The following is an 11,556-nucleotide window of genomic DNA, read 5'->3' on the forward strand; positions in this document are numbered from 1 at the left end:
CTGTCCAGGCAAGGAGAGGAGAAAATCCCCCCAGGAGAAACTGCAGGAGAGCCAGAGTGACCAGAGCAGTGCCAGGGGGGCTGGGCTGTCCCTGATGCCCCCCTGGGCCCCCCAGAGCCAGGACAGGACACAAACAAGGCACAGAGTCTCAGGGTTGTTATTTTCCAGCCTCTCGGGCCAGATCCTTTTGGAAGGTCAGCAGCAAATCCAAATGTTTTCACTTGAGGCTCTGAATTCTTCACCTTTGTTCCCTGCAGAGGCTGCAAATCAAACACAGCAACAAAACCTCTGCTTTAGTTCTTCCTCTGGTGCACCCACAACCATTTGTACTGGAATGTCTCTGGTTGTGTTTTGGGGTTTTTCGGGAGGCGCCCAACAAAGTTTACATGTAAAGGCTGGGTGGGTTCTGTGTATTTAAATGTAAATGTGGCTGGTTGAAGAGCTGTTGAGTTTTCTAGCTGTGGCTGGTGTTCAGTTCTGTAAAACACCTTCAGGAGCGTGTGGCTTCGGGTCTTGGAGCTGCTGTTGTTTTCTCTCAGGTTTGCTCTGTCTTGGGGAGGATTTGTGTCTGATAAGCCCCAAAAATTCGATTTATTCTGAACAAAATGTGCTAGGGGACATCCCAAACATACTGGGGAGTTTCCCTGCCCCTGAGAGAACACTTTGAGGGTCACCATCGTATTTTAACTAATTTTAAGATCCCGTCCTGCTGATATTAAAGTTCCCTGTGGATTTCTGAGACTGGACAATCCCCTGGCATCACTTCCCTCTCTTTGCCATTCTTTGCCTGGACGGAAATGAATTTTTGCCCGTCCCTGCTGCCCTGGGGCTCTGTCCAGGAGGATTTCCAGGCTCCTGAGTGTCTCCAGCTCGGGTCAGCCTCCTGTTATCCCTTCATCCTTGGCCAAAGTCTCCCCAGGGCCTGTCAGGACCTGGGTTTGGGTTTTCCCTGTTCGGATGCTGCTCCAGGTGGGTTTGTGGCTGTAAAAACTCTTCCTCCTGCTTTTCCTTCAACACATTTCTCAGCAGACTCAGGATTTAAAAGTGGGTTTGTTTAGAGCAGCACCAGACCTGTCTGGGTTGCGTTGAGGTGGAAATTGGTTCCTGCAAACACACAAAAACCTCTTCAGTCCCGAGCACTGAGCCCATCCTTCCCCTGGCTGCCGCACGAATCTTGGATTTCTCTCTGCCCTCTGATTTTGAAGCCACAAAAACCCCATTTTTCCCCCCCCTCAAAGAATAAACAGCAAAATTTAGGGGGAAAAAAAATCATTAGAAAGTGAAGTTTGTAACCTGCTCCTTTGCCTTTGGGAGCTGGGAGAAATTCTCTGTGAGACAACACAGCAAAAATCAGGCTGTTGGTGTATTTTTATTATCTTTACGAGGACATTTACACCAAAGGTTGGGAAGGTGTTTGGGATCCACTCCGGGCTGTGGGAGCAGCTCCCCGAGTGCCCTGTGGTGGGAGAATGCAGCAGAACACGCCAGGGACTGCAGCTGCTGCTCCTCTGCTCTGAGAGGAGCCCCAAAACCCCTCCGGAGGGCCAAGGAAATTCCACAGGAATTCCCACGGGAGGCTCTGCCCTGCTTCGGGCAGAGAGAGGTGGAGGGAAAGTCAGAGTGGAGGGAAATGGGAGTGGAAAAAATCGGAGTGGAAAAAATCGGAGTGGAAAAAAATCGGAGTGGAAAAAATTCCAAGGGAAGGAAAATTCCGAGAGAGGGAAAAATCAGAGGGAAGGAAAAATCAGAGTGAAGAAAAAATTGGAAGGAAGATTCAGAGGGAAGGAAAATTCAGAGGAAAGGAAAAATCGGAGTGAAGAAAAATTCCGAGGGAAGGGAAATATCAGAGTTAAAGAAAAATCCGAGGGAAGGGAAAATCAGAAAGAAGGAAAATTCAGAGTGAGGAAAAAATCAGAAGCAAGGAAAATTCAGAGGGAAGGAAAAATGAGAGGGAAGGAAAAATCAGAGTGAAGAAAAAATCAGAAGGAAGGAAAATTCAGAGGGAAGGAAAAATGAGAGGGAAGGAAAAATCAGAGTGAAGAAAAAATAAGGAAGGAAAATTCAGAGAAAAGGAAAATTCAGAGGGAAAGGAAAATCAGAGTTAAAGAAAAATCCGAGAGAGGGAAAAATCAGAAGGAAGGAAAATTCAGAGTGAAGAAAAAATCAGAGAGAAGAAAAATTCAGAGGGAAGGAAAAATCAGAGGGAAGGAAAATTCAGAGGGAAGGAAAAATCAGCGGGAAGGAAAATTCAGAGTGAAGGAAAATCAGAGTAAAGGCGAACTGAGAGTGAAGGAGCTGCTGCGGCCAGAGCCGTTCCCGGGAGAGGGGGAGAGGCATCCCGGTGCCCGGCGGGATGAAATACGGGGCAGCTCCTCGGGCCGCACCTGCCTGACTTTTTCATGTGCCTGGCACTGCCGGGAGGTGTCAGCTGAGGCAGCGACGTGCGGGGACAGCGGGCAGGGGTGGCAAGCTGGGCACCAGCCTCGGGGCACGCAGCATGCACCCGAAGGTCGCTGCGGTTGTGCCGGGTGAGGGGCGAGGTGCTGGCAGCTTTTGGCTGGGAGAAATCCTTGGCTATATTGAATTTGGGAGGTTTAATCTCCATTCTGGCCGTGGATAAAAATGCCAGGCGTGCTCGGCCTTGCAGTGAGGCGGAGGAGAGAGCTGGAAAGGTCAGGGAATAAAGCAAGCATTAAAATTTCAGGCTGCTCTGCTCCCTGGCGGAGAATCCCAGCTCCCCCGGGAGCAGCAGGACCTTTCAGCAATTCCTTCCACTCCTGCAGGCAGCTGAGAGCCTCCAGCTCCTGAAATATTCATCACATCCTGTGCTTCCAGGGGGGGTCAGGGGAGAGTGCAGGGCACCTCTCAGGCTGCCAAGTGCTGCTGGCACCTCCCTTTGGTGTCTGAGGGGTCACACAGCAAATATCACAGGCAGCAGAGGGTGACAGGCCCCTCCTGTCACCCCCAGGGCTCTGCTGGGAGCAGCGCTGGGGAGCAGGCATGGAGACAGTGGGGTATTCCCCCTTTGGAGGGGAAAATTTGGGGCACTGAGCCTGTCCCTGCTGGAGCAGCTCAGGGACAGCCAGCAGTCGCTGTCCCCACGCCAAGGGCAGGTCCCCAAGGCCAGGGGATGGCCTGGGGCGGATCCAGCAGCCCCCAGCACACAGCCCTGCTCCTGTCCCTGCAGCAGAAGCATCCTCGGTGAAGGGTTTTGGCCAGGAACCCTCCCAGGTTCAGAGAAACCCTCAATGCCTGGGGCAGCCATAAATCACTTGGTTAAAGCCAGGGAGGATGGTGAAACCCATCCCAGCCCAGCTGGGGATGCTGCTCCGGGGGATCCTGGATGCTGCTCTGGGGGATCCTGGATGCTGCTCTGGGGGATCCTGGCTGCAGAGGGGCACAGGGATGCAGGGAGGGATGGAGGCTGTGCTGCTGGGCTGTGCCTGCTGCTGATCAGCCAGGCTGTGCTTCAGAGGGACAGGGACACAGGGGACACAGCCCCTCAGAGGGACAGGAACAGGAGCACAGGGGACACAGCCCCTCATAGGGACAGGGACACAGGGGACACAGCCCCTCAGAGGGACAGGAACAGGGACACAGCCCCATGCCCCTGCCTGCTCTGTCCCCAGGGCCCCAAACCCACCAGCTCTGCAGCTGCACACACCCACACACACTGATTTATCCTCCTGCAAAGCCCAGGGCTCCCTCAACGGCTCCCCACAGACAGAGGGATGGACACAGAAGTAGTAAATGAGACCGAGCTTTATTAGAAGCTTCCAGCACGTTCCATCTGCTCTCTGTGGGTGTCCAGGCCATGCAGAGCCTGTCCATCCCCAGTCCCAGCCCCAGATCTCCCCGTGCCCTCCTCCCAGCAACAACCCACTGCCTCCCCTGCACCCCTGCAAGCCTCGTGGCTCTCTCAGCACAAGGAATGAGCCTCCCCTCCCTGCTGGCACCTCACAGACACGGCAGAGCCCCCGTGGATCTCAATCCCACACTGCTGCTCTCACCGGGCTGGTGAGGGGAGGAGATTCCTGTGAATAATGCCCTGGGGTGCTGAGGGGGGCTCTGGGGAGAGGGGGAACCGAACCATTTCATTTTCCACCTCCCCAGCCCCACAGCTTCCACCTCCCCTCACCCCCCCAGCCAGCTCTGCCCCTCCAGGACGGGAGGCACAAAAGGAATAAATCAAATATGCAATCCAACATTTCCCTGCTGATCGGCACGGCCAAACCCGCCCACCTCCTTCTCCTTCCTCTCCAACATCCTTCTGTCTCCTTTCCTGAGCCCTCCTTGAGCTCAGCCCCTTTCCCTGCTGGGCAGCCCCTCGGGACCCTTCCCGGCCCCCCTTGCCCCGTGTGACCCCTGCCCATCCTCTCCTGGGGACGGGGACACGTCCCTGCCCAGCTGTCCCCAGGGACAGACCATCCACGTGTGGCAGGAACCTCATCCCGAGCTGGGACTTCTTGGGAGTGAAATCCAACAGGACGAGCCCTGCTGGAGTGAAATCCAAGAGAATGAGCCCTGCTGGAGTGAAATCCAAGAGAATGAGCTCTCCTGGAATGAGATCCAACAGGATGAGCCCTGCTGGAGTGACATCCAAAAGGATGAGCCCTCCCGGAGTGAAATCCGGGAGGATGACCCCTCCTGCAGTGCCCAAATCGGTCACAGGATCCGAGGCAGCGGCCCCTGCATCCCCCGGAGCTGCTGCCCAGCCCAGGCTCTTCCCAAAGCTCTCTTTTCCTCTCTCGCAGAAATCCCGGCTCTTTTGCCGGGATGAAGCATCCCCCGCTTGCTCGGTGCCTCCGGCGGGGAGGAGGCAGGACACAGCCCCTGCCCCGTCCTACCGTCAGTTCCCGTCCCCGGGAGGCTCCCGCTCCCTGTGCCGCCCTGTCCCGGCCGGGATGGGGCCGGGGAAGCTCCCGGCGCTGCCTCCAGGCTTCTCCCGCTGTCCAGAGCAAAGTCCCGGCCCCGGGCAGCGGCTCCGGAGCGGCAGGGGTTAAGTCCGGGGGTGCCCTTCCCTGACCTGCCTTCGGAAGTAGCGGATGGCCGAGAGGGTGCCAAAGCTTGCCAGGAACACTGGAAAAGAGCCCAAGGCGTTCCCGCTGTGACCCCGGGAACCCCAACCGCCCGTGGGGGTCCCTCCTGTCCCTGCCCCGTCCCCTCCTGCCCTTGGCTGGCATTCCCACACCCGGGATGTGCTCCCAGAGCGTTCCCAGGTGCCCACGGCATGGCTGGCCACGTCCAGCCCTGGAGTCTGGGTGTGTGGAGGCACCAGCATTCCATAAAAAAACGCTGGTTTAGGGGGATGCTCAAGAGGTTCCCTCGGAGGTGGGCAGGATGCAGAGATCCACAGGAGATTTAATGGGTGGGGATGCCCATTAATGGGTGGGGTGGATGCCCAGATCCAGGTGGGGATTTTGTGGATTGGTTGGAATCACACTTTCAAGTGGAGACTTGATCTTGGATGAGAAAGACCCACGAGGAAAAGCCCACCAGGGCTTCAGGGCAGCACCTTCATTTCCTGCTTCTGTTTGTACCAGGAGGACGCCAGGAAAAATCCCATTTTGGGGATTTTCCGGGGATTTTCTAGCCCCAGCCAAAAGGAGAAAATATCCAAAACGCCAAATCAAAAAATTGAGGGACATAAGAAATAACAATGGGGGTGAAACACAAACCAAGCTCTGCTCTGTCCCTGCACCCAATGGTTTATAAGGGACATTAAGTTCCCTTGATTCCCAAGCAAAACTAGGAATCCAAGCTGTGGTTTTGGACTTTACACTTTAAATTCAGACTGGATTTTGATTTATGCACTAGAGGAATACAAACTCAGCTTGTCAGAACCCCAAATAACAGCTGCTCCTTCCTGCCTCCCTCCTCTCCAGGTTATTCCACCCTGGGGCACGAGGGTCTCCCCCTTCCCACACCTTTCCCGGGGCCACCTCCTCCATCCCAAACTGCCAGCAGGAGGGGGAGCAGGGCAAGAGCTGCTGGTGCTGGTGGCAGAGAGCAGCCTTAGCTCAGAGCTATTCCCAGCCGCGGTGTCAGCTTCCTGGTGACCTTAGCAGGGAACATTCCTCGCCTGGAAGAGCAGCAGGAAGCCTCGGCCCTGGCATTTCTTCCCAGGGAAGGGGCTCTGCAGGGAGGAATGCTGCTCTGGAAGGGTTCTCCAAGGGTTCCAGGGCAGGGATGGGGATGCTGCTCTCCCTGAGTCCTGCTCATCCAGTCATCCCCACTCCTGTGGGATTCTGTGAATTTCTTACAGAATTCAGTGAGAAGTTTCTGTGAATTCAATTTCTGTGAATTCAATTTCTGTGGATTCAATTTCTGTGAATTTCTGCTTGCTCAGCCTCCTCTCTCCCCACCAGCTTCCAGGTGCTGGGCTTGGAGAGGATCCCACAGCCCTCCAGGGAGCTGCAGGACTCAGTGCAGGAGGATGATGATCACTTTGGGGAGATTAAACCTTCCAAGCACCTCAGGAAAACATGGGAATTTTGGTGCTGGATGAAGGCTTAATCTCAATTTTGGCTGTGGACAAAAAATCCCAGTCAGGCTGGGCCTTGCTGTAAAGCCAATTTTGTTGGGAATTTTGTTCCTGCTGGGATGAGGGAACCTCAACCTGCTCACTGCAGGTCCTGAGGAAGTCCTGACAAACCGAGCCCTGTCAGGGGCTGGAAGCAGCAGGACCAAGGCTGTGGAGAGAGCTCAGCTCCAGCCAGCAGCTGCTTTGCAGGGAAAGCACAAAAAACATGAGCAGCAACCGGGACCAGAGGAGAGAGAAAGCACGGGAACGACTTTGGGAAAGGCTGCACTTCCCCAGAGGCAGCAGCAGGTATAAATATCCCGCTTTTCCTCCCTGCCAAGTGCCCCCCGAGCCCTTCCCAGCCCTCTGCAGGCGGGCACTGTACGTACTGGTCTTCCAGGCATCCGGAGCCTGCAGGTCAGATGTCTTCACGGCCCAGGAGGCGAAGGCACAGAACACCAGGCACATGTCCTTGTGGCTCAGCACCCGGGGCTCCTCTGCTGCTCCTGCCACGAGAGGAGCACGAGGTCTGGGGGCTCTGTGCCACCCCCCGTGCCACCCCTCCCCTCCCTCCGCGGCAGCAAATCCCCGGGGAATCGTCCCTCGGGGTGGTTTGGCACCAGGGGGGATGGCAGGTGGCTCTGTGTGTCCCCAAAGGACAGTGGCACATTTGTCACCCCGCTCAATCCCACATTTTGTTGAAAACCCCATGGAAATGTTTGTTAAAGGCACCCCAGGCTGCCTCACCCCTCCCTGCAGCTCTCTGTGGTGGCAGGAATTGGGTCTGGGGAGCAGATTTGGGACACAGCAATTCCTGGGGACACAGGCAAGGTCCCCTTCCTGTCACCAGTGTCCCCAGGCACAGCCAGCTCCAGGACAACATCTGAGAGTGCTCAGCATCCCTTCGGGCATCCCACCCCACTCCTGCCTCCTCCAGGGATGAAACACCCTGAGTGCTCTGCATTCCCTGATCCAGCCTGGAGCAGCTCGAGATCACCTTCTTTTTGCTCCTATTCATTTGATTTTAATTAAAGCTGGCTTACTAATTAGCTGTGACCACCTCAAAGGGGTTTTTTCTCCATGCAAACAGTCTGGAGGCTCCCTTTGGGATGGCTCCCTCAGTGTTTGGGTTTAGTATTAACCCTGAGCATCATTTAAGCTCAAAGACAAACGCCTGCCTGCCTGGTGGATCAAACCTCCCCTTCATTCCCATTTCTCCCACCTGCCCCCAGGAACAGGCAATGTTCAGGTGACCTCTGAGGTCTGCAGAGGGTGTTTTTCTGCTCAGGGTGGGTTTTACAGTCCCACATGCCCTGTCCATGCCGGGGAGCATGGCTTGGCACGGGGACAGAGAGAGGAACATCCCAAGGGGACAGAGGGATCATCCCAGGGGAGAGCCAGGGTGACACAGCCTGGACATGTCCCTACAGGGGACAGCAGCATTTACCTCTCAGTGCCAGGGCATCTTCTGGCCACGCCTGGGCTCCTCCCAGCGGGACCAGGGCGAGCTCCTCTCCGGATCTTCTGGGCACCAGGGCCTGGGAGGATGAGGCTTGGCCCCCTCCCAGCTGCCACTGCCTCTGCAGCAGGGACCTCAAAGCCCCCACGGCTTTCCTCACCTCGGAGGCAGGAGCCATGGAGAAAATCCCTCTCCAGCCCATCCTGTTGGGGGCTGGCTCTGGGAAGAAGTGTTCATACACATCAGGGACCGAGATAACCACGGTGTCCTTGTCTGGAGCAGAGCTGGGAGCCTCCTTGTGCAGCCCAGGGCGGTCCAAGCCTCTGAATTTCTTTCTTTTCCTGTCTTTAGCTTTGCCTTTTTTCCTGCTTCCTTCTGGCTCGGTGAAAAAATACTCGTAGAGTTCAGGCCAGGAGATTTCCCTCTGCAAGGGGGACCTGCGCCCCTCCAGGGAGCTGCCCAGCTCCTCCTCCTCCTGGGAATCACAGAACAGGTACTCGTACATCTCGGGCCAGGTCACATCCAGAGAGTTGGGCTTGCCAGGGGCTCCTTCAGCAAAGCACAGCGGGCTCACGGCCCTGGGCAGCTCAGCTGCAGCTTCCCAAGGGAGCCCAGCGCCAGGAATCGTGGGGATCCCAGCTGCAGGCTCGCACGGGATCTCGATGGCAGGGATCCTGGGGAGCTCAGCTGCAGGGATCCTGGGGATCTCGATGGCAGGACTCCTGGGGACCTCGATGGCAGGGATCCTGGGGAGCTCAGCTGCAGGGATCCTGGGGATCTCGATGGCAGGACTCCTGGGGACCTCGATGGCAGGGATCCTGGGGAGCTCAGCTGCAGGGATCCTGGGGATCTCGATGGCAGGACTCCTGGGGATCTCAGCTGTAGGACTCCTGGGGATCTCGACTGCAGGAATCCTGGGGATCTCAGCTGTAGGACTCCTGGGGATCCCCACTGCAGGCTCCCAAGGGATTTCAGGTACAGGTTTCCTGGGAATCGCAGCTGCAGGCTCCCAAGGGATCCCAGCTGCAGGAACCTCAGGGATCTCTGAGGGTTTCCTGGGAATCTCAGCAGCAGGAATTCCAGGGGTCTCAGCAGCAGGAACTCCAGGGGTCTCCGAGGGTTTCCTGGGAATCTCAGCAGCAGGAATTCCAGGGATCTGAGCAGCAGGAATTCCAGGGGTCTCAGCAGTAGAAATTCCAGGGGTCTCCAAGGGTTTCCTGGGAACCTCAGCAGCAGCAGCAGGCTGCCCCCCAGCCCCCTCGGCAGCATTCCCTCCAAACGCTGCCACGCTCCCGGGCTGGAGAGGCTTCCCTGGCATCTCCTGGCTCTCCTCTCCCGGGGGAGCCGCGGTGCCCTCGCCAGGGACCACGGGGACACTGTCACGTACGCCCAGGCCGCCGGCCTGCCCTGCCTTTGGGGGCTTGGTGGCCTTTGTCTTCCCCGGGGATTTTGGGGGAGCGCTCCCGGCATCGCCGCCGTCCACGCCCGGGCCGGGCACCCCCCGCTTGTTCTCCGCAGCCTCCTCGCTGCCCAGCCTCACCAGCGCTCCCTTGGCCGCCTTGTCCTTGCCCCTGCCCTTCCGAGGGGACACCGGGGAGCCGGGCGCTGCCTTGCCGGCCCCGGGGGCGCCCGGTGCCGCCGCGGGGTCCCTGTCGCCCTCGGTGCCGCCGGCTCCGCGCTGCTTGCGGCTCTTCCTGGGCTGTGCCGGCACCTTGGGCCTCACCACGCCGGGGGATCCGCCCGGCGAGCCCGGCTCCGCGCCCGCCTTCTCCTCCTCCGCTGCCACCCTGGCCGGGCTCGGGGTGTCCCCCGCGGGTCCCCGCGGCTCCGAGGGGACAGCGCTCTTCTCCGCCGAGGCAGAGGCTGCTGGAGCTTCTGGCGGTGCCAGCAGGGCTTGTCCCCCTCCTGCATCGCCGCCCTGCTCCGTGCCTCCGGCCGCTGCCACCGCCGCGTCCTGCCCGGGGCCACCCTGGGCCGTGCCACCGGGCGCGGTGGCCGCGGGTGGCCGCGGTGGCTGCCTCCTCTGGGCGCTGGGCATGGCAGCGGGTGCCGGGCGGCCGGGCTCGTCGCTGCCGCACAGGAACCTGCCCGCAGAGCCCTCTTCGTCCTCGCTGCCCGACAGCGGCTCCGGCCCGGCGAGGTGCCCACGCTCGGGGCAGGGCACGGCGGTGTCACCGGGCACCCCACGTGGCACAGGGCTGGCCGTGCCAGGCGCTGCTGGCTCGCTGCCCGCTGTCACCGCGCCGCCGCTGCGGGGACAGTCCCGTCCCGAGGTGTCCCCTTGCTCAATGTCACTGAGGCACTGCTCCTCGGCCGTGGCCAGCGAGGCCGGCGCCAGGCTGCACTCCTCGGAAGCCTGGAAGAACTCAGCCCATTCCCGGTCGTTCAGCTGGATGCTGTACTCGAAGTTATCCATGCCTGCAGCGGGGGAGCGGCGACAGGTCAGGGAGGGGGGGGTGGCACCGCTCAGGGAGGCCAGCTGCGTGCCCCCGAGCCTTCCTCCCGGTTCCTCCCTCCCGCCTGCTCATCCTCAGCCCTTTCCAGCCAGAACCCAGCTGGAAATTCCAGCCCCTGGCAACCGCAGCGGGACGGGGATGGCCGCGCTGGCCACAAGCCAGCCAGCAGCGAGAGGCCACTGTCACCCCCTCCTGTCCCCGCTGCCTCTGCTCCCCAGCACCGGGGCTTGGGGATGCTCCCAGAGCTGCACAGGGGCTTGGGAATGCTCCCCACACCTGCACCAGGGCTTGGGAATGCTCCCCAGAGCTGCACAGGGGGTTTGGGATGCTCCCCATGGCAGCTCAGAAGCTTTAGGATGCTCTCCAAGGCTGAACAGGGGCTTGGGAATGCTCCCCATGGCAGCACAGAAGGTTTGGGATGCTCTCCAAGGCTGAACAGGGGGTTTGGGATTCTCTCCCCACAGCATCACACCCCACACTCCCTTCCCCACCCATTCTGCCTCCAATCCACCTTAAAGCCGGGACTGCTGTTCCCGAAAGCAGCCCGGGCATCCCCGCACGGCCCCGCACGGCCCAGCACATCCCGGCACGGCCCCGCACGGTCCCGCCCTCGGCACAGCGGGACAGCAGGACACGCGGGGAGGTGACAAAGGCCGTCCTACCTGTCCCCCAGCCCCCGGCGGGGACGGAGCCATGCGAGCAGCCCGGCAGGAGAGCCCTCCCAGCACAACATGATGCCGCGGCCCGGCCGGGGGCAGAGAGCCCGGCTCCAGCTCCCATCCATTCAGGGGCTAAAAATAACCCCCCCCTCCCTCCCCGGTGTCACTTGAGATGCCAGTGCCACCAGCCCAGAGAGGGCAGCGCCATATATAGAACTGGTGGGGGACATGGCAGGGTGGCAGCCAATGTGTGACTGTGCCACAGCCGCGTCTGGGGGCACTGGGAGCACTCCTGGTGCCCCCTGCTCCCTCCTGGGGTCACTCCCTGGGGAAGGGGACAGGCCATGGAGCTCCCCTGGCACACCCGGGTGGCACTGACTGTCCTTTTTCCCACAGAGCCACTTCTCAGCCTTAGTCACGCTCTCCAGGGTGACACAGAGTCACCTCAGGGGCAGGGTT

General features: G+C 59.3%; 1 protein-coding gene across 4 annotated transcripts; it reads right to left on the reverse strand.

The window, feature by feature from the left end:
- Positions 1-3,744: 3,744 nt before the first annotated feature.
- Positions 3,745-11,256, reverse strand: PERM1 (PPARGC1 and ESRR induced regulator, muscle 1). Of its 4 annotated transcripts, none has more exons than XM_039727635.1 (5): positions 11,101-11,256; positions 8,897-10,400; positions 7,971-8,776; positions 6,913-7,029; positions 3,745-5,079 (listed from the first exon to the last, which is right to left on the reverse strand). In XM_039727635.1, exons 1-5 carry the CDS (start codon positions 11,216-11,218, stop codon positions 5,000-5,002), a joined length of 2,625 nt encoding a protein of 874 aa, XP_039583569.1. In that variant the 5' UTR covers positions 11,219-11,256; the 3' UTR covers positions 3,745-4,999. The 4 variants fall into 4 exon arrangements, with proteins under 4 accessions (XP_039583569.1, XP_039583568.1, XP_039583567.1 ...); XM_039727634.1 differs by having other exon boundaries at positions 7,971-8,640; positions 8,713-10,400; XM_039727633.1 differs by having other exon boundaries at positions 7,971-10,400.
- Positions 11,257-11,556: the final 300 nt, after the last annotated feature.

This window comes from Passer montanus, unplaced genomic scaffold, assembly GCF_014805655.1.
Source record: "Passer montanus isolate IOZ18808 unplaced genomic scaffold, ASM1480565v1 scaffold62, whole genome shotgun sequence".
NCBI lineage: Eukaryota > Metazoa > Chordata > Aves > Passeriformes > Passeridae > Passer > Passer montanus.